We start from the raw sequence: 20,610 nt of genomic DNA on the forward strand, positions 1-20,610 counted from the left end.
TTCTTGCTGCTGACTCCATATAATATGGGAACAATTGCTCATGTTGCCAATGTTGTTTTCCTTTAAATTCTTTCCAAGCTTTTCAGAATTAGTAGTGAAACAGCAAGAGTTAGGAAATGTTGGTTTCTTTTGTTTTGTTCTCAGAGGGCAGCGGTATGCGTGGGCATTGCCAGAGTGAATGCCGTGGTCGGGGTATTTTAGAGGATAGTCTTCTTAGCTCACAGCAGTGACATGCCCACTCAGGGGACACAGCCTCCCTCTTTTCTCTGGTGGACAGTGCATAGTACTTTTGTTGGTGTTTCGACAACTTCTTAAAATAAAACAATGAAAAATATAGACTCCAATGTCTTGCTTTTTGGAAATTTGAAGTAAGTGAAAAATGCTTTCAAAGATTATACAATAGGGCTTGGTGTGGTGGCTCACTCCAGTAATCCCAGCACTTTGGGAAGCTGAGATGGGAGGGTCACTTGAGGCCAGAAGTTTGAGACCAGCTTGGTCAACATGGAGAGACCGCATCTCTTAAACAACAACTAAAAATTAAAATTAAAAATGTAAAAAAGATTATACAGTAGTATGTGCTCCTAGGAAAAATTTGAAAATTGAAGTAAGTAAAATAAAAAAAGAAGACACACATGGAGGCAAACAGAAATAAATGAATTAGGAGCATACAGGCTCCTACCACGGCGTGACTGTAAACATTTTCATGTATGTGTTTCCAAGTATCGTTTCTACGTTTTCCAAAAATAAAATAATATTATGTATGATGTTGTCGTGACTTGATTTTCTCACTAAGCAATACATAGAAGCAAACATATTTCCATGTTGATACACGTATATCCACATCGTTTCTAATGGCTGTAAGAATCATGCATGAATATATGATAGTTCATTTGTAAATGCATAGCATGTAAAATAAAAAAGGCCTTTTATTACTAAAATCATTTAAAATAGTTAATAGGAAATAGAGTACGTAAGTGCACACACACTAACTTAAATATAAATTGATATGTATTGAATTGATATTTATAGTGCATAAATGTATAAGTATAAATATCAACATATATAGATATATGTGTATAAATATTAACATGTATAGAGATGCATATATAGATATATGTGGTATAAATATTAACATGTATAGAGATACTCATGTGTATAAACATACATAGATATGTATATGTGCATATAATTTAATCATTCTTCAAGCAAGCAGGCAGTAAGGTGGATTTTGGCCACATGGTATAAGGGACAAATGACACGTGCTTTATTATGAGGTCTTGTAGCTCTAAGTCAGTGATGCAAATGTCTATGCATCCATTTTCTTGCAAATAACCATTGACCAAGAACACTATCTCTGAATAATTCAAAGCTACTTTGAGAAGATTGAATGCAGCTAAAAGCAATATTAAAAAAATCAAAGGAATGTGTACAAAGAAAAGCAATGTGTTTGCCTGAGTATTGAGATTTTAGGATGCAAAAGAATTGTGCTAGGAATTTGCAGACACCGGGAATGGTTTCTCTCAGTGACTATGACCTGTCATGTGGAGGAGAATCCAAGAATACACCTACTGACCCCGTGTAAATGATGATTTTAAGCCACAAGACAGGGAAATGGACTAGAAGACATTGGGTGCTTGTCAATACAGAGTTTCCTACCCTGGAGGGAGAGTTCAGGTAACACCGAATTAATGGTGAGGGTATGGGCACATTTCCCAAGCAACACAATGTGAAGTGGCTCATGGGATGAGCTGAACTTTTCATTAGGTTTGAGGATTTTTCTGAGAAGTCTTTATTTGAAGATTTATCATCTGCCTGGTGCAAGCTCCTTTAAGGGTCAGGTTCCAGCCATCTCTGCAGACAAGCTTAAATGATAGACTCATCTGTCACTGTGCTGCTTTTAATCTTCCATAGCACATGTTTCAAGAAGATTTCAAAAGGAAGCTATGGAAAGTTTAAAAAAAATTTAATATTTCTGTAAGGAGTCAGCATTTAGGGAAACATGTTTGAAACAATGTCTTTAAAAAAGACGCAAGAGAAGGGCACACTATAGGGGAAGATATCCCTGGGCTCAGAATGTAGACCCTCTACATTCTCTTGAAAGAGAATGCACACAATTTTAATTCTACTCTGATTCTACTCTGGTGCTGAGGCTCCTTGAATGAATGAACAAATGTGGTGCACACATCAATGGGATAGGATTCAGCTTAAAAGGAAGAAAATTCTGAGACCTGCTACCACGTGGATGAACCTTGAAGACATTATGCTAAGTAAAATAGGCCAGTCACAAAAGGATAAATACTGTAGGATTCCATTTGTGAGAGGGAATGACAGTAGTCCAATTCATAGAGACAGGGAGCAGAATGGCAGCCTTAGAAAACCACCCGCCATCCCTGGGCTTCGCTTCTGTGTCTGTTCAACGGAAGCATGAATAGATGTCTGTTACCTGTGAAAGAGATGGTGCTCATTAACAGCACATCAGCCACTGATTTCACACCTTGAATCTTGTAAAACTTACCATGGCAAAGGCATTTTCATTCTTTTCTGACAATAATGAGTTCAGAGTAGTAGCTTTAAAATTAAATTTTTTTTTTTAATTTAGTTAACCATCTTAGCCATTTTTAAGGGTACAGTTGAGTGGCATTAAAGAAGTTCCTATTATAATGCAACCATCACCATCATCCATCTCCAGAGCTCTTTACATCTTGCAAAACTGAGAGTCTGTACCTATTAAATAATAACTCTCCATTCCGTTTCCTCCCAGTGCCTGGCAACCACCATTCTGCTCCCTGTCTCTATGAATTTGACTACTGTAGTTCCCTCTCACAAATGGAATCCTACAGTATTTATCCTTTTGTGACTGGCCTATTTTACTTAGCATAATGTCTTGAAGGTTCATCCATGTGGTAGCAGGTCTCAGAATTTTCTTTCTTTTTAAGCTGAATCCTATCCCATTGATGTCTGTACCACATTTATTTATTCATTCATATGTTTATTCATTCATATTTGGGTTGCTTCTACCTTTTGGCTATTGTGAATAATGCTGCTATGAACATGGGGATACAAATATCTTTTTGAAACCCTGCTTTCAGTTCTCTTGGTTTTATACCTAGAGGTGGAATTGCTGGATCATATGATAGTTCAATCTTAATTTTTTCGAGGAACTACCATGCTGTTTTGCATAGCAGCTACACTGTTTTACACTCCCAACAATAGTGCACAATGGTTCTGGTTTCTCTACATCGCCACCAGCACTTGTTTAATTAATTATTTACAGTAGCCATCCTAATGGGTGTGAGGTACCATCACATGGTGGCTTTGATTTGCCTTTTCCAATGACTAGTGGCAGTGAGCAACTTTTCCATGTGCTTATTGGCCATTTCCATATGTTCTTGGGAGAAATGTCTTTTGCCATTTTTGAACCAGATTTTCTTAGTGGTGGTGGTGGTGGTGGTGGTGTATTTTAATAGTACACATGAGACTCATGAAAACAGCTTGAAGAGATTTGAAAGTTCCTAAAGTATTTGATAATTTTACATTGCATGAAGGCAAGATTATGTGTTATACTGACTGTGGTTTTGAAAGAATTAACCTAATCTTTGTTACTTCTAAATCTCTAATATTGAATGAGAATGTACCTGATTTTAAATTTTCTTTTTCTTTTTTTTTGAGACAGAGTCTCACTCTGTCACCCAGGCTGGAGTGCAATGGCACGATCTTGGCTCACTGCAACCTCCACTTCCGAGATTCAAGTGATTCTCCTGCCTCAGCCTCCTGAGTAGCTGGGACTACAGGTGTCCACCACCATACCCAGCTAATTTTTGGTATTTTTAGTAGAGATGAGGTTTCACCATGGTGGCCAGGCTGGTCTTGAACTCCTGACCTCAGCTAATCCATCCATCTCGGCCTCCCAAAGTGCTGGGATTACAGGCATGAGCCACTGTGCCCAGCATAAATTTTCTTAAATGGTGCTCTTTTATCTATTCTTCCCCAATTTATGCAATAACCATGGATGGCAGATGTATTAGATAGCAAGAGATAAAATTTAGTCTACAATGGTGAGATTTTATGAAATTTCTTCCAATTCATTTAAAACCTTTCCTTCATATGTATTATTTTTTTTTCTTTTTCTGTTTCTTTTTTTGACTACGCTGCTACAGAGACCAGCGTATCTGTGTGAAAACAATAGCACATTTGTGGATTTCAGGCTTCCAAAAGACTAGGGCAGAGATGAGCCTGAGCAGAAGCGAAGGATTTCACACCATGAGAACAATCACGCAAAACTCTTTTAAATTTTGAGGTTTCCATCTTAATTGCTTTTGAAAATTATATTTCAGAAAGTAATTACTATCTTTGTGTGTCAGACTACCTGAAAGTTCACTAGTAACTTAATTTCACGTAAAATATGATTTTGCTACAAGTGGTCTCCTTACTTCCGAGCCCTTTCCCTCCTTCTCCATAAGGAGAGAATGAAAGAATGTGAGTGGCTAGCTAGGAGAGGTGACTTAACAAAGCATAGAACAGGATGCCAGCCACTTCTTGGTCACCACCTAAACATGATCTAACATGATAGTGAGATAGTCATATCCTTGGTTGCCTTTTTTTTTTTTTTGGAGATAGAGTTTTGCTCTTGTTGCCTAGGCTGGAGTGCAGTGGTGCGATCTTGGTTCACCACAATCTCTGCCGCCCAGGTTCAAGTGATTCTTCTGCCTCAGCCTCCTGAGTAGCTGAGATTACAGGCATGCGCCACCATGCCCAGCTTATTTTGTATTTTTAGTAGAGATGGGGTTTCTCCAATTTGATCAGTCTGGACTTGAACTCTCAACCTCAGGTGATCCACGTGCCTTGGCCTCCCAAAGTGCTGGGATTACAGGCATGAGCCACCATACCCAGCCGCTTGATTGACTTTTAGGAGAAAATAATAAGGAGGGATTGTTGTGCTAAGCAGTTGGGCTGTTCATGGGTGGGAATGTTTTCTGCGAGGGAAATAGCATCCTGGTTTAGGTTTCCTAGAAGCAGATTCTTGAGAAGAGAATTTGGGTGCAAGCAGTTTACTTGAGAAGTGATCCAGGAGATACTTGGAAAGCAAACAGGGAAGTGAGAGAGGGTAGAAAAGTTAGTTTAAAAAGTTCTCCGTAGTAAGCAGCGTAGGTAACCCTGTAGGTAACCAAAACTTCATTCTTCTGGGGAACTCTGAGAGTCTGTGAAAAACATGTACTCCAGAGTTTTCACACTAAGGGGAAAAGGAATTGGGATAGTTATTTATTTATTTATTTATCTGTGTATTTTGCTTTTTTTTAGAGATGAGGTTTCACTGTCATCCAGGCTTGAGTGCAGTGGTGTGATCATAACTCACTGCAACCTCAAACTCCTGGGCTCAGGCAGTCTTCCCTCCTCAGCTTCCTGCATAGTTGAGGCTCCAGGTGCACATTGTTGTGCTTTGCTAATTTTTGTATGTTTTTCTAGAGAGATGTCTCACTATGTTGCCCAGGCTGGTCTTGAACTCCTAGCCTCAAGAGATACTTCTGCCTTGGCCTGTCAAAGTGCTGGGATTGCAGGTGTGAGCCATAGATCTGGCCTAGCTGTTGGCATTTCTGCCCCAAGTCCCATCAGTCGCTGGTTGAGAGCCTATCCCAGGGGCCGTGATCTCTGGGCACCTCTGCACAGCTTGAAGAGTGGAATTGGGCAGCCAGAGAAGCTTTCTCACAAGGAGATGCAGGTGCTGGTGGCAGGAACTCTTGCCATTGTGTCCTGGGCGGTAAGGACAGGGCATGTGTCAGGGTCACTGGGAGTAAGTGATCTTACCACAGAGCCCTCCCCTCTTCACCCTGTTCGAGCCTCAGTATCCCCAGAACCATCATCATTAGCATAATCAATGCTTTCCATCTGTTTTTATAATCAATGCCAAGAATCTCTGGGTTCTGTAGGAAATTGGGCCTTTTCTTCTAGCCAAAGACTTTTGCCAAATGTCTATGTAGAGTATCTATTTCTAGGTGTTTGTAAGAAAAAACTCTCTGTGGATCTAAATCTAATTCTATTCATAGGGTAATGTTAGCTAAACTGAAATGCAACAATATTTTAGTAAAAATACACCCTAATAATATATGGAAACTATAGCAAGTTTGCTAGCATTATTATTCTCCAAATAATCTAAAATGTTGTTTTTCAACCATTAATCTTATGCAAAGAAAAGAGAGGAGAGCTGAGACACAGAAACAGCTAGTCAGAGGGCTCAGCTTACAATGCACTCAGTCACAAAGCTTATTTTGCACTTTGGGAGGCTGATGGGGCAGATCACTTGAGACCAGAGTTTGAGACCCATCTGGTCAATATGGCGAAACCCTGTCTCTACTAAAAATACAAAAATTAGCTGGGTGTGGTGGCATGTGCCTGTAACCCCAGCTACTTGGGAGGCTGAGGCAGGAGAATCACTTGAACCCAGGAGGCAGAGGTTGCAGTGAGATGAGATAGTGCCATTGCACTTCAGCCTGGGTGACAAGAGTGAGGCTCCATCTCAAAAAAAAAAAAAGCTTATTTTACATTAATTTTTTTTTCTGGTTCATGCCTTCTCTTTTGTTTTGTTTTAATCCCTTTTCCTGTTTTGCTCGGAACTAATAATAGAACCTTGGATTTTTTTACAGCTTTAACAAATCTTACATTATTACACACATCTATGTTAATTTCCATTTAGTCTGGAGAAGCTGGTTATAGCTGCTTATTCACCGTGATGACAGTGACTCAGAGAGGTTAAGTACTCTGCCTGGGATGTCAGAGTATGTGGCTTGCATTGAGACGTTGACTCCAAATCCAGGGTTGTTTTTTCTGTGCTGTGTGTTGACTGCAGATCCTTTCCTCCTCCAATTTCAGTTTCTGAGCCTGTTTTAGCTCTGAAGAATTTCTTCAGTCTCGTCTTTAGAATTAGTCGACTGGTTGCTGGGTCCTGGTCTCGATCCTGGCTCTTTATTAATAGCACACGATGGTTCCCATGTTATAACGCCAGGCTAGCTTGACATTCTGGGCTCTGGCACTTGGCATGGGATTCATTTCCTCTCAAGGCTGTGATCATAGTACTACCTCACTGGCATATGATTAGCGCTCAATAAACATTAGGTCTTATCCTGTGTTACTCAAGATTATTATATTTTTTAAAAGGATTCCAAACACGCTCCCTACCAGGCCTACTTCTGATATCTAGAAGAAAATAAAACACAAACATTTTTTCTTGCTTTTGGTGCAGTGCTTGTCACCGCCTGATGAGAATACGTGCGGCTCTCTGTGATAGTTGCAGAATGTAGATTGTATTGTTGTGCTAATCTTCACATTACCTTTTCTGAAAGGAAGGGGCAGATGAGTTGCAATGTCATGGATGCTATTGTATGGCGAGAAGGAGGGAAGCTTTAGATTCTGTGCAATTTTAGAGGGGAAGAAAGGCAAAAACCTACCAAGACTAGGTAAAAATGACAATCACATGTTACTACGAAGAGTCCTTACTTAGCCTGTATGCCATGAAGTATGTATAGTCAAAATTCTGTGGTCTCTCAGAGCAATGATTATTTGTGTGGGGTTATGCCACCATGTTTACATTCAATTAGGTTTGTTTCTATTTGTTTATTTATTTATTTTTTTTTTTGAGACAGAGTCTTGCTCTGTTGCCAGGTTGGAGTGCAGTGGTGCAATCTTGGTTCACTGCAACCTACACCTTCTGGGTACAAGTGATTCTCGTACCTTAGCCTCCAGAGTAGTAGGGATTACCACACCCAGCTAATTTTTGGATTTTTAGTAGAGCCAGGGGCTGCACCATGTTGGCTAGGATGGTCTCCTGACCTCGTGATCCTCTTACCTCGGCCTCCCAGAGTGCTGGGACAGGCGTGAGCCACTGTGCTGGCCATTTCGATTTGTTTTTGATTTTGAGAATTGCTTTTCTTTTTGTGTTTGTTTTTGACTTAAAAAATCAATCATTTACCCAGTTCCAAAGTCAAAACTGTAACAAGTAACAACCAAATCAATCCCCCTTGCATCTCTGTTCTCTATCCTTGTTCTTCCCCCTTTTCCATTTGTTTTTGGTTTATTTTTCCATGCTTCTTTTTGCAAATACAGCAAGTATGTATAGTGAGTCAAATCCCATCCTCCTTTCTCACACACAATTAGCATATTCCATATATAGTACTGCACCTTACCTTTTCTCTCACTATGTCCTAGAGCTTGTTCTATATGTTGTATAGCATTTTTCATAGTTATTCACTGTGTGTGGATACCACAGTGTATTCAACTGTCCTCTGATGATAGACATTTGCATTCTTTACGGTCCTTTGTAAATACAAACAATGCTGCAAGGCATATATCATTCTGCGTATTCTCCAAGGTGTATTTAGGACAGATCCCAGAAGAGGAATTTCTGGGTCAATGGGCAAGTGCATTTTGCTGATTACTATCCACCTTCCCTCTGTTGGGTTTCGTTTTGTGTTACCATCAGCAAGGTATGAGAATGACTGTTTCTCCATAGAACTGGAACTTTTACAGTTAATTTTATCTTACCTTTTCTTCAACCTCCATTTACTTTTACTTTCTATTTTAAAGAATATAATTCAGATTTCTCTAGTGGTCGTGAGTCTGTGTGTAGTGTGAGAATCTGGTGACAACCGTTCTAAGGTGGCATGAGAATGGGAAGCTCAGCTCAGAGTTTAGACCTCATCTGTTTCCAGTTCCCTGGGGGCTTGGGGGAATAACTGAGAAAACAATAGATTGATATGAAGAAATGGAGACTTTTGCAGCTTCTCCTGATTCAGATAGTCATTGGGTGACCTTGTTAAATTTGCTTAAGGTAATTTCAAGAATTTCAATTCTATATTCACTTAAAAACACAAAAGTATATTACAAAGAAACCTTTATCATTTTTAGCTATTCTTTTTCTTGAATTCAAGATTCTATTTAAGACCTATAATTTATTTAATAACAGGTTTTAGGGGAGAAAATGTTGCAATGAAAATATACATAGATTCTAAGGTGTCTTCTGATTTCAGAACTATTGAAGTGTAAAGTAATCAGGTTTTTAGAATCAAGGAACTATGGTTCCACTGAAAATAGAGAGATAATATTACTTTTCATTTTTTAACCAGGAACTACATGACAGTTTCCTATATTATCATTCATCTGTTTCTGGCTTGGTCTTCTTCGACCTGCTTAGACTCGGGAATACACGTCACTCTCATTCCTCCTAGTTAGCCTTTCTGTCTTTCTGACGTGTAGGTACCTAAGAAGTAATTTTGTATATTTTCCAAAACACTTGTGGTATGAAAAAGCCAACTGTTATCATGGCAATGAACACTTATTTTTGCATTTAAATTCTAAAATCTGATGTCCTATTTTAGTTAATTTCTAAAAGACTTTATTTTTTAGAGCAGTTTTAGAGGAAGGTACAGAGATTTCCCATGTGCATACCCATGTGCAGCCTCCCCATTATCAATACCCCCATCTGCATGGGAGATTTGTTATAATTGATGAACTGACATTGGCATATTGTTGTCACCCAGACTCCATAGTTCATATAGGTTCACTGTTGGTGTTGTACATTCTATGTATTTGGACAAATGTATAATGACATATATCCACCTTTATAAAAATACAGCGTATTTTCACTGTCCTAAAAAGCCTCTGTGCTCTGCTAAATACTAAGATCTAATGTTCCATTTTAGTTAATCTTTAAAAATATCTGAAGTATGGCAAACACTGCGTAAAATATTTATGTCTCTAAAATTCCCATAATCCAAGCTTGAAACCATAGTTAAGCTTAAATCATGGGGTATTGGAAATATAAACCTAATTTTGTACTATGTTTGAACAAATCATGCTGAATTGTCAGTGGGATTGTCAGAAGCTTCATATTTCACCTGCTTCCAAGTATCACTGATAGCCAACTAGGAGAGATTTAATTTGCATATTATTCTCCAAACTTTTTCTGCACCTCATCTTTTTAAAAACAGCTTTGTCAAGGTACATTTTATGTATCATAAAGTTCACCCTATTCAAATTTGCAGTTCATTTTTGATAGATTTACCAAGTGATGCAACTATCATAATAAATCAGTTTTAAATAATTTTTATTGTACCAATAAGGTCCCTTATGCCCATTTACAGTTAATTTCCACCCCAACCTCAGGCAACCACTGTCCTGCTTTCTGTCTCTATAGAATTGCCCTTTCTGGATATTTCATAGAAATGGAGTCACACAGTCACATGTGATCTCTTGTGTTTCCCTTTCACTTAGCAGAATGTTTTCAAGGTTCATCCACGTTTCAGCATGTGTCAGTGGTTTGCTCCTTTTCATTATTAAATAGCATTTCATCATATGGCTGTGTCATACTCTATTTAGTAGTTGATGGACATTTAGGTGGTTTCCAGTTCTGGGTTATTATGAATAATGCTGCTATAATGATTTACATGCAAACCTTTGCATGGACATTTGCATCCATTTCTCTTGGGTAGATACCTAGGAGCAGAATTGCTCAGTTGTATGGTAATTAAATGCTTACTTTTTTTTAGAAACTGCCAAACTGTTTTCCACACTGCCTTCTGCATCTCATTTTAACACTTTCTTTATTGTCAGAGGAAAAAAATTATAGTCCCATCATTCATTCACAAAATTATTTATTCCCCACCTTGTAAATAATATGTATGAGCAACACAGTTATTTCCTTCAAGGTACTCACAGTCTTTTGGAGAAGCAGACAAACAACCAGATAACTAAATATAGTAAGAGAGGTCCTGTAAGGGAGGTCTGCCCCTGGAGCTGGAGGCAGACAGGAGGGTACCTAGTCCAGGCTTAAGGGAACAGGGAAAAAGTTTTGGAGATTGTCACACCTAAGTTGAATCCTGGAAACTTATCTAGGGGAATGAGATAAGAAGGGCATTATAGGGCCAGGGAGCAGGAGGCAACCTGCCTTTCTCACACCCTGGAGCCCTTTACTCTGAGTGTTTTTTTGTTTGTTTTAAGACTGGATCTCACTCTGTAGCCCAGACTGGAGTGCAAGTGGCGCCATCTCAGCTCACTGCAGCCTTGAACTTCTGGTCTCAAGGAATCCTCCCACCTTGGCCTCAAAAAAGCATTTGAGATTATAGGCATGAGCCACCATGTCTGGCCAAGAGCAGAGTGTTTAAAGGAGACATAAGTACTATAGAGGTGATTCATGACATCACAGAGATGATCAGCAACCTTTATGTTTACCCCTTAATGTTTTAACACCAACCATTTTGATAGAAATGTGTATTTAATGCAGCCTAATGACAGCAACTGCACGTGAAACTCCACTGAGATGAACAAAATCAGACATGCTGGGAAAAGTGAATGGGCTGAACTGTGAGGAAAAAGGCCTTTGAGATCATAGAACATCTACAACAAAGTGAAAAGGAATGTGTTTCTTCTGAATTTAAGACTAGGTTTGGAAAGACAAGTTTGCACAATGTCCAAAGGATGGATTTGATACCTCTGGCAGGAAAACAAGTTTTTTATTACATCAGGATTTTGAGGGAAGCTTGCAGGTACCAGTACAGAACCTGGAGGAAACTTTTTTCTTTTTCTTTTTTTTTTTTTTAATAGAGACAAGGTCTCCCTATGTTGCCTGGGCTGGTCTTGAACTGAGCTCAAGCTATCCTTCTGCCTTGGCCTCCCAACGTGCTGGGATTACAGGTGTGAGCCACCCCGCTCAGCCACCTGCAGGTCACTTTTTAGAAAGTTCGGAATTGAAGAAGAAAGATCACATTCAACGAAGTTATTTTAGTTAATATAATAGGCAACAAGGGATCTGGAGAAGTGTAGGAGGAGGAAAAGGCGGAGAAAGAGAAGAAAACTGTCATTCTCTCAGGATTTGCCCTCTGTGATTGTCATTTTTGAGGCATTTTTTTTGCAAGTCAAATAAGCAAGGACCATTTTTGACATAAATTATCTGTGATTTTGAATATAGTTCAACTGTCTTCAGAATTTTTTTTAAAAAGCCTCTGCTTATAAAGTGATAATTTCCTGGGGAAACACTAAGGTATTTTCACCCAAACTTATTTAGGCTCCTATTTAGGGGAATCTCAGCTGTTTCAGTTAATCAAAAAAGGAACCCACCCACATGAAGATTTACAATTTATTTTTTACATTGATTTAATTAAACTTGTTATTGTTATTATCATTATTATTTTGAGATACAGTCTAACTCTGTCACCCAGGCTGGAGTGCAGTGGTATAATCACGACTCATGGCAGCCTCCACCTCCTGAGGTTCAAGTGATTCTCCCACCTCACCTTTCCAACTAGCTGGGAATACAGGCATGTGCCACCATGCCCATCTAACGTTTATACTTTTGTAGAGATGGTATTTCACCATGTTGCCCAGGCTGGTCTTGAACTCTTGGGCTCAACCGACCCTCCCACCTTGTCCTCCAAAAGTGCTGTGATTATAGGCGTGAGCCATGGAACCTGGCTGATTTTATTTGTAGATGAATAAAAATATTACTAAAAGCGTATATAGGTATGTTACATTTTTGTTGATTGATTTTTGTATTATATCATTTGAGATAGATTTACTTTACTGAAAATAAGTCGTCTAGAAACAAATCATGCTAATTCTAATTCAGCTCCATAGAAGTATTGCTTTTTCTTTGTTTAGATTTTTCTGTTTGTCTTTTGGCTGAGTGGGAGAGGAGGAGAGATGAAGTGTGGAACTAGTCAGGGCGTGATTGTAAAGGTCTTTCATCATCTGCTAAGGCATTTAGACTTGACCTGTACACCATGCAGGGTATTTAATCAAACAGCGTCATGAAGAATGTTTATGATGTAAAGATTTGCTGTGACTGTGACTGTGATTTGGACACTACATTTGATTAAAGGGCAGAATTATAGAGAAGGAGAACAGTTTAGGAGACTTTTGCAGTAATTCAAGAAAACATTATTGGTAAGTTGAAGGAGGTAGTAGGTAATGGATAGATTGAAGACCTGAGCAGATGTAGCAATGATACAACTTGTAGTTCATCTGCAGGGGCTCTGAGAGTGGAATGGAAGAGATGGGGATATCTCTCAGACGCTCTGTTTTGGTAACTGGCTAGAAAGTGGTATTGTTCACTGAAGTTGAGAACACAGGAGAAAGGAATAGCCATTTTATGGAGTAAGATGATGAGTTTGATTTTGGATTTGTTACTTTGTGGGGGGCACCCATGGGAATGGGTTTACGAGACAGTTGGAAATCTGGGACAGGAGCTCCAGGATGAAATCTCAATTTAAGATATGGATTTTGGATATATGTGTACAGTCATGATACAAGGTATGGATTTTGGATATGTGTGTACAGTGATGACAGATGAAGCCATGAGGGTGTGTATGATCATCCATAGAGAATACTGGAACAAAAAGAAAATAAGTCTGTGGACAGAATTCTAGGGAACTCTGACATTTGAGAAACAGAAAGGAGAACAAGACCCCTGAAAGAGAAGACATAGTTAGAGGAAAAAGGGGAGCAGCAGTAATGTGCTGTTAAAAAGGCCACAATAGGAGGGCAGCTTCAGAGGGAAGGAACAGACTATAGCATCACTTACAGTTCAATTAAGTGAGGACTAATAACAGTAGGTGAGATTTAGCAACACGAGAGTAAGTGGAGTTTTGGTCTCTACAGTTTCTCTGGAACAGTGAGTATAGAAATGAATGGGAGGAGGAAGCAGAAACAAATGCTGAATTTAAGTGACTTGTTTTTCTTTCTAAATCAATTATGGAAATTTACATAAAAACACCTTAGCCTAACATAGGGTCTTAAAATTGAGATGAAAGTCATACAACCTAACATTATGAGCAATTCAGTGGCATTTAATACATTCACAATGTTGTGTAACCCCCTCATCTATCTAGATCCCAAACATTTTCCTCACCCCAAAAGGAAACCCCATACCCATTGAGCAGTGTTCCCTATTTCCTACTGCCTGGGCCCCTGCTAGCTACCAATTATCTGTGTTCTGTCTCTCTGATTTCCACTTCTGGATATTTCATATAAATGGAATCATATGAGAGATGAGCTTTTGTGTCTAGTTTCTTTCATTTAACACAAAGTTTTTGAGGTTCATCCAGGTAGTGTGTGTTAGTACTTTATTCTTTTTTAAGGCTGAATAATATCCCATTGTATAGATATAGCACAATCAATGTATCCATTTATCTGTTAACAGACATTTGGGCTGTCTTCACCTTTCGGCTGTTGCAAATAGTGCTTTGTGAACATGCCTACACATGATTTGAGTACCCTTTTTCAGTTCCTTTGGGCATATAGTTGAGCACCTGTAATCCAAAAATCTAATCCAAAATGTTCCACAATCTGAATGTTTATGAGCACCAACATGCTGCTCCAAGGGAGTATTCACTGGGTATTGGATTTTCAGATTTGGGATGCTTGACTTGTTTGTATATGCAAAATATCCCCAAATCAGAAAAAGTCTGAAATGTAAAACACTTCCAGTCCCAAGCATTTCAAATAAGGGATACTCAGTCTGTAGATCTAAAAGTGGAATTGATGGACCTCACATAGTTTTTCAAAACTATACTTTTTTGGTAAGGCTAATTGAGAATCCACAGGGAGCACTGTGCATAGTAAAAAAAGTTGACTTAGTCTATGTTCTTTGAATACCTTATCTTCTCTTTGGGAATCACCATCCAGTAATTAAGCAGCCTGTCAAGAGAGAAGCTGCATATGTATAATATACATATGAATGAATACATATTCACTCTGGATACACACATATGCATATACAATATTTAAAGAAGAGAGTATCTATTAGATTGAGTTTTAAATCTTTATATTTTTTTAGACAGAGTCCCACTCTGTTGTCCAGGCTGGAGTCCAGTGGTACGATCTCAGCTCACTGCAACCTCTGCGTCCCAGGTTCAAGCAACTCTCTTGCCTCAGCCTCTTGAGTAGCTGGGACTACAGGCGCGTGCCACCACGCCCAGATAATTTTTGTATTTTTAGTAGGGATGGGGTTTCACCATATTGGCCAGGAGGTCTCAATCTCTTGACCTCAGGATCTACCTGCCTTGGCCTCCCAAAGTGCTGGGATTATAGGTATGAGCCACTGTGCCCGACATTTTGTTTTTTAAAGACAAGTTCTTAAAAAAAGCCTGGACAACAGATCCTGGTGTCTAGGCTGGAGTGCAGTGGCGCGTTCTTGGCTCACTGCAACCTCTACCTCCTGGGTTCAAGCTGACCTCCTGCCTCAGCCTCCCAAGTAGCTGAAACCACACCATGACCAGCTAATTGTTTTGTGTTTTTAGTAGAGATGGGATTTCACCTTGTTGGCCAGGGTGATTTCAAACTCCTCACCTCAAGTGATCCACCTGTCTCGGCCTCCCAAAGTGCTGGGATTACAGGTGTGAGCCACTGCTCCCAGCCTTGAGTTTTGAATCTTATAAGAGGAAGGCATTTCAGGTGAAGAATTTAGGTAAGTTGAGTCACATAAGAGAGAGAAGATGGGCCTAGGCATCCAATTAAACTTGGATGCCTCACAGTTTAATTTTTCCAAAGAAAAGAATGCAAGTTGCACTCTAGTTGGCAATAAAGGAAAGGGCAGAATGATGAAGGAAACTAAAAGCACCCATGGTGCTAACTTATTGGCTAGCTGACTTGGAAAATTAAGATTGTATTTTCAAAATCAATTTTTACTCATTTCCCAATAACCACAGACTCATCTATGTCTAGTCTTGTAGATTCTGTTCCCTACTCAGAGACACCAGTGTAGATGAAAGATTTGAGTTCTGTGGGTGACAAACAACCTTGCTTCGTTGTGGCTCAGTTAAACTTTATTCGTAAAACACAGATTAACAAATTCTTAGAGAGGTGGGACAGTGATTACATTTCCTATACATTTTTTTTGGTGATGTAAAGTGACATTTATGCTAAGTCTTCAAAAATGTAATTTTCTTCTGTAGTGTTTTCTTTGTAGAAAGAAACCCCAGCAATCAATGATGGGACTGAGGTTCTGAAAGATGTGGCTCTGTGATTTAATCCCCAAGGCCCTGCCTACAGACTTGGGAGAGGAAATAATGTTTGTTGAGTGACTCTTAACTGTTTTATTTATCTGAGCTCATTTAAATCACAACAGTCACTAACTGGTCGATCCGTGATAGGAATATAGATTTGCTAACTCCAAAGTCAGGACTCTGGGCACCATACATACCAAGAATGCTAGTTAGATTTCTTCCTATGTGCTAGCTGACGAGAGTGGGAGGAAGAGAAGATGCTGTGGATGCTGATGGCCTCAGCAGACATAAGACTCTGTTGGGTTAGCTATGTTTTCCACGGAGACAGGAGGCGGGAGGAGGCAGATCCTATCCCTGCTGTATGGTGACCATCCCTAAGCTGTGCCATGCCATGTCACTTCTCATGGAAAGATTCTGGGTGACTTATTAGAAGAACATTAATTTTTCTCATGAACTGTGTATCTGGGATACCTCCATGGTGATTCAGGGTGTTATCTCTTGATTCTCCCTCGTTTCATTTATACCATCCCTATTCCATGTATATGATCTCAATACACTAATCCCCTGGATTGATGCATTCATTCCTATTTGTGGTATGTATTTGTTTCAGGCAGAGAAAGCTGATGGATTTGTCAACCTGCCTGATTTCACTGTGGAAAGAGCATCTGAATGCAAGAAAAAGCAGTAAGTTGTTTCTCATCTTCCACAAAACTCTGAGCCAGGATACTATCTCTTCATAATATTCACCAAGTGATACGGTGATTTAGAAGTGAGTGAAAGTAACATCCGAATGTCTGAGAATTTTGGGCATTGTGGGTTGGTACCCTAAATAGAAATAGAAGCATTTAACCTCTCATTTTCTGGAATTTCATTTTGTGGAGCAGATGGATTTTAAAACCCCCTTGAAGCCTTGGCATGGACTGTTGTTGATGGCTGTGTCTGTGATGGAATAAACCCCCTTCAGGACTGGCAGGGAGGTCAGATGTCAAGCTTCTGTCCTAGTAAAGAAAAGAACAAGCAGTTAAATAGGACTCACTGAGTTGCAGATATGCCATCAAGACCAGTTTCTCTTTCTTAGTTCGTGGAGTTGTCAGATGCACCCTTGGAATTGAATTTTCTGAGATGTCTTAAGCTTGGAGATTACACTCTGACATCCAAAAGATTTGAGAACTGACAGGGACCAAATAAATCCCCAGCTCATGGTCTTGGTTTTCCCGAGAACGAAACAGCCCAAAGAGCCTGTGACCTGCTTACAGCTCAGGAGAGAGCAGGCTCTACACCCAGGCATCTAGACTCCCGTTCAAGTGCTCATCCATGATAGCAGTCTGCTGTATTTTGCATATGTGTCCATTTTTGCCTTTTTCTTATTATTTCTTCTACCGTTGACCTCTTTCCCAGTCTTATCAGAAAAGGGCATTCCTTTTGTCCTATGTTACTGGTTACAGCAATTGAGTAGTTTTCTTCTAACAAAATTAGTAAACTGGTGTTAGCTTTAAGTCTTTGTCTCTGGTGTGGTTGCACGTGTCCAAAGTTGATTCTTGTGGTTTTAAAAGGACTGGCTATTTACAAAAACCCTGGCCTGTGCAGTGCTGCAGGGCTTCCTGTCTAAAGGGTAGGGTGGAAGCACTTTCTTGTTTGTTATCTTCAATGTTTTGTACTTTTCTTCATATTTCTCCTTCACTAACAAACGGTGCCTTGGATAAGATTTCTGATGTGTTGCCATAGAGTGGATGTTCCATACCTGATTATTTTTTAAATAAAATATTCTTCTGTATATTTGATTGAATGTGAAGAAATACCTCACTTGAAGTAGTTGGTCTGAATATTTCGAAGTAACATTTCTATCACTTTAAAATTTAATTTATTGTATCTTTATAGCAAAGCAGTTAGCAAGTGAAAAGGAAAGGATATTCCTATGTGCTCTAAATGGAAACTACTGGCCATCTAAGACTCAACCCTATTCTGGATTTTCTGTTGTAAAAAAAATGACTCTCAGTTCCCTATACAAAACAGAGACCAGACAATAGTTATACAATGTTGCTAAATTGTTTTTTGTCAATTTATAAAGAAAGCAGACAAGTTTACAAAGCTTATATTGGACTGATTTACTTTCAGACCCATTGTCGGCTATAAACACTAATTTTTTATGTGTTTGTGCTTTTCTTCCTTCAAGTGCTTTTAAGATCAGCCATCCACAGATCAAGACCTTTTATTTTGCAGCTGAGAATGTGCAGGAAATGAACGTGTAAGTAGAGGAAATTGGTAAACATATTCCTTAATGGGAGTATACTTAACTTTGGTCAGGTACTAGAATTTTAATCATCTGTTCATAGCTATTATTGTTTTATTTATTTCTGTTACTTTAAGGATCAATTTATTTAGCAGTTATGATGCCTTCTTGCTTTCTTCTCTAGTATTTAGAAGCGGTTTGGAGAATTACAAGTATTTTAGAAGGAGGCTGTACAGTTCTTCTTGGGGAACCACTAAGTTGAGAAAGGAGTGGACAGAAGTCATTAAAAGAAGATGTTAAAATGAGAGTCAGCATCACAAGGAGAAAGGCTTGAAAGTATTATGTAACTGATCGTGCAGCTGTTGGAATTCTACAGGCAAAATATCGCTACAGCATTTAATATATGCTGTGTGATTATCGTGATGATTCATGTATTTATCACCTCTCTGTGTATTGTCCTGAACATTTTGCAAAATGTCTTTGCTCAGAGTACATCAAACACAAAATGGTAGATCCCTAGGTCTATTTCCCAGGTTGTCTGTGAAAATAAGCAGGCTATGTGCACAGTACAACCTGCTCTATGCTGTCCCTAATGGTTTAGAGTCAGATGTGATCACAATAGCTGTTATTTATTTTTGACACAGAGTGTTGCTCTGTTGCCCAGGCTGGAGTGCAGTGGTGTGATCTTGGCTCACTGCGACCTCCACATCCTGAGTTCAAGCGATTCGCCTGCATCAGCCTCCCAAGTTACAGGCGTGCAGCATCCTACCCAGCTAATTTTTTGTGTTTTTAGTAGAGACAGGGTTTCACCATGTTTCCCAGGCTGGTCTCAAACTCCTAACCTCAAGTGATCCACCTGCCTCGGCCTTCCAAAGTGCTGGGACTGCAGGCATAAGCCACTGCACCTGGCCAACAATGGCTATTTGAGTCAGGCTGTATTTGAGGTGCTGACTGGAGGTATCAGAAGGCATTCTATTTAATTTAGCCCTATTCTCAGAATTCTTAGTGTTTCTTACTACTTCACATGAGCAATTGAAAATATGTTTATGGAACACCTACCGTGTGCCCCATTGCAGCAGATGGTAGGCAATAGCAAGGAAAAAGCCACACGTAATTCCTCCATTCATAGAGCTTATGCTTACTGTGTTTTACTCATACATAATGATTTCCTTACTTATCTGCCCTATGTAGTTCTCTTTGCTATCTTGCGCTGGAAACATGAAGAAAAAAAGCAACTGCCTTTCATCAAACATGTGCATGGGCACACACACAGGCACTCTCACACACACACACACACACACGCACTCACACACACTCCTCATAGGGTATCTGCTCAGTAGCTCTGTCCAGCTAGGATTCTCATCTGTCCCCAACCCTCACCTCCCGAGCATCACCCTCCAGATAAGCACAGAACGGCTTTGTACTGTAGAAAGTTGGGAAGCTCTGTATTAGAAATAACAAGGCAAGGACTGACAGATGAGTCTTCCAAGCAAGGCTTTGATTTGCTTAGACAAACAGAGAAGTTGTTTCTACCCTTTTTCTAGTTTTAGCTTCCCCCCGCCCCCCTCCTTGGCTTTCTTAAGCATCTGAGAAAAATAAGAACAGATACACGAAAGGAGAGGATGTTAAAACCTCCACATCAAAGCTCTTAATTATTTTTTATTTGCATCAGTCACTAAGTCCTGTTGGTTGGCAAAGCTCTTGCCGTGTAAGTGGGATGTGGAAGGCACAAGGTCTTGCCCACTAGTACTTGGAGCTCTGTGACAGTGAGGTCAGTCTGCTGCTGAGCCTCAGTTCATGCCAGATGGTCCTTTCTGGTCTTTAATGGCAGTGAAACAGTGCTGCCTGCCTCTCCCCTGCCCAATACCTCCTGCTGTCCTGGCTTTTCTTTAAAAGTGCCTTGCAGCCCCAGTTTCCATCCCTGGCTCGTCCTTCCTACTTATTCTGTGGCTGATACCTTGCAAGTAGGTTTCCTCTCTCCAGCAAAAGGTGAATGAGACAGAGAGTAGCAGAGAAACAATCCTTCTAAGTGCTTTGTTTGTTACCTAGTGAATTTCTCCTGCTACACAGTAAGGTGCATTTTTAAACCAATGAAAATGTGAGACCCTTCCATGTTTATCTGAATCTGCTGTATTTCAGGCAGGTTTATTCCCTAAATCCCACATCCCCCTCCTCACCCACCGCCCCAGTGCTTATTTACATTTCCAGTTTATTTATCTTCCAATTTTATGTTCTCCCTTTGCCAAAACCTATCTAATTAATGGTAAGTAGAGTTGCATGGGTAGATATGATATATATATTTCACCCCAAGACCTTATCACCTATCTATGCTGTGAAGATCTGTTCATTTTACTTAAAATTCTGCTAGTGGTTATCTTTCCAACTTACAAACAA

The 20,610-nt window shown here is 39.6% G+C and overlaps 1 protein-coding gene across 4 annotated transcripts in view; it reads left to right on the forward strand.

Annotated features, from left to right (window-relative positions):
- Positions 1-20,610, forward strand: part of IPCEF1 (interaction protein for cytohesin exchange factors 1) — a 190,345-nt gene that overhangs the window by 113,540 nt on the left and 56,195 nt on the right. For all 4 annotated transcript variants that reach the window (XM_012452080.2, XM_064360538.1, XM_064360537.1 and 1 more), the window contains 2 exons: positions 16,597-16,670; positions 18,160-18,231. In XM_012452080.2, coding sequence (XP_012307503.1) covers positions 16,597-16,670; positions 18,160-18,231 — 146 coding nt within the window. The remainder of the gene's footprint in view (positions 1-16,596; positions 16,671-18,159; positions 18,232-20,610) is intronic.

The sequence above is a fragment of the Aotus nancymaae genome, unplaced genomic scaffold, assembly GCF_030222135.1.
Source record: "Aotus nancymaae isolate 86718 unplaced genomic scaffold, 86718_ANA_hifiasm-v0.15.2.pri h1tg000040l, whole genome shotgun sequence".
Lineage (NCBI taxonomy): Eukaryota > Metazoa > Chordata > Mammalia > Primates > Aotidae > Aotus > Aotus nancymaae.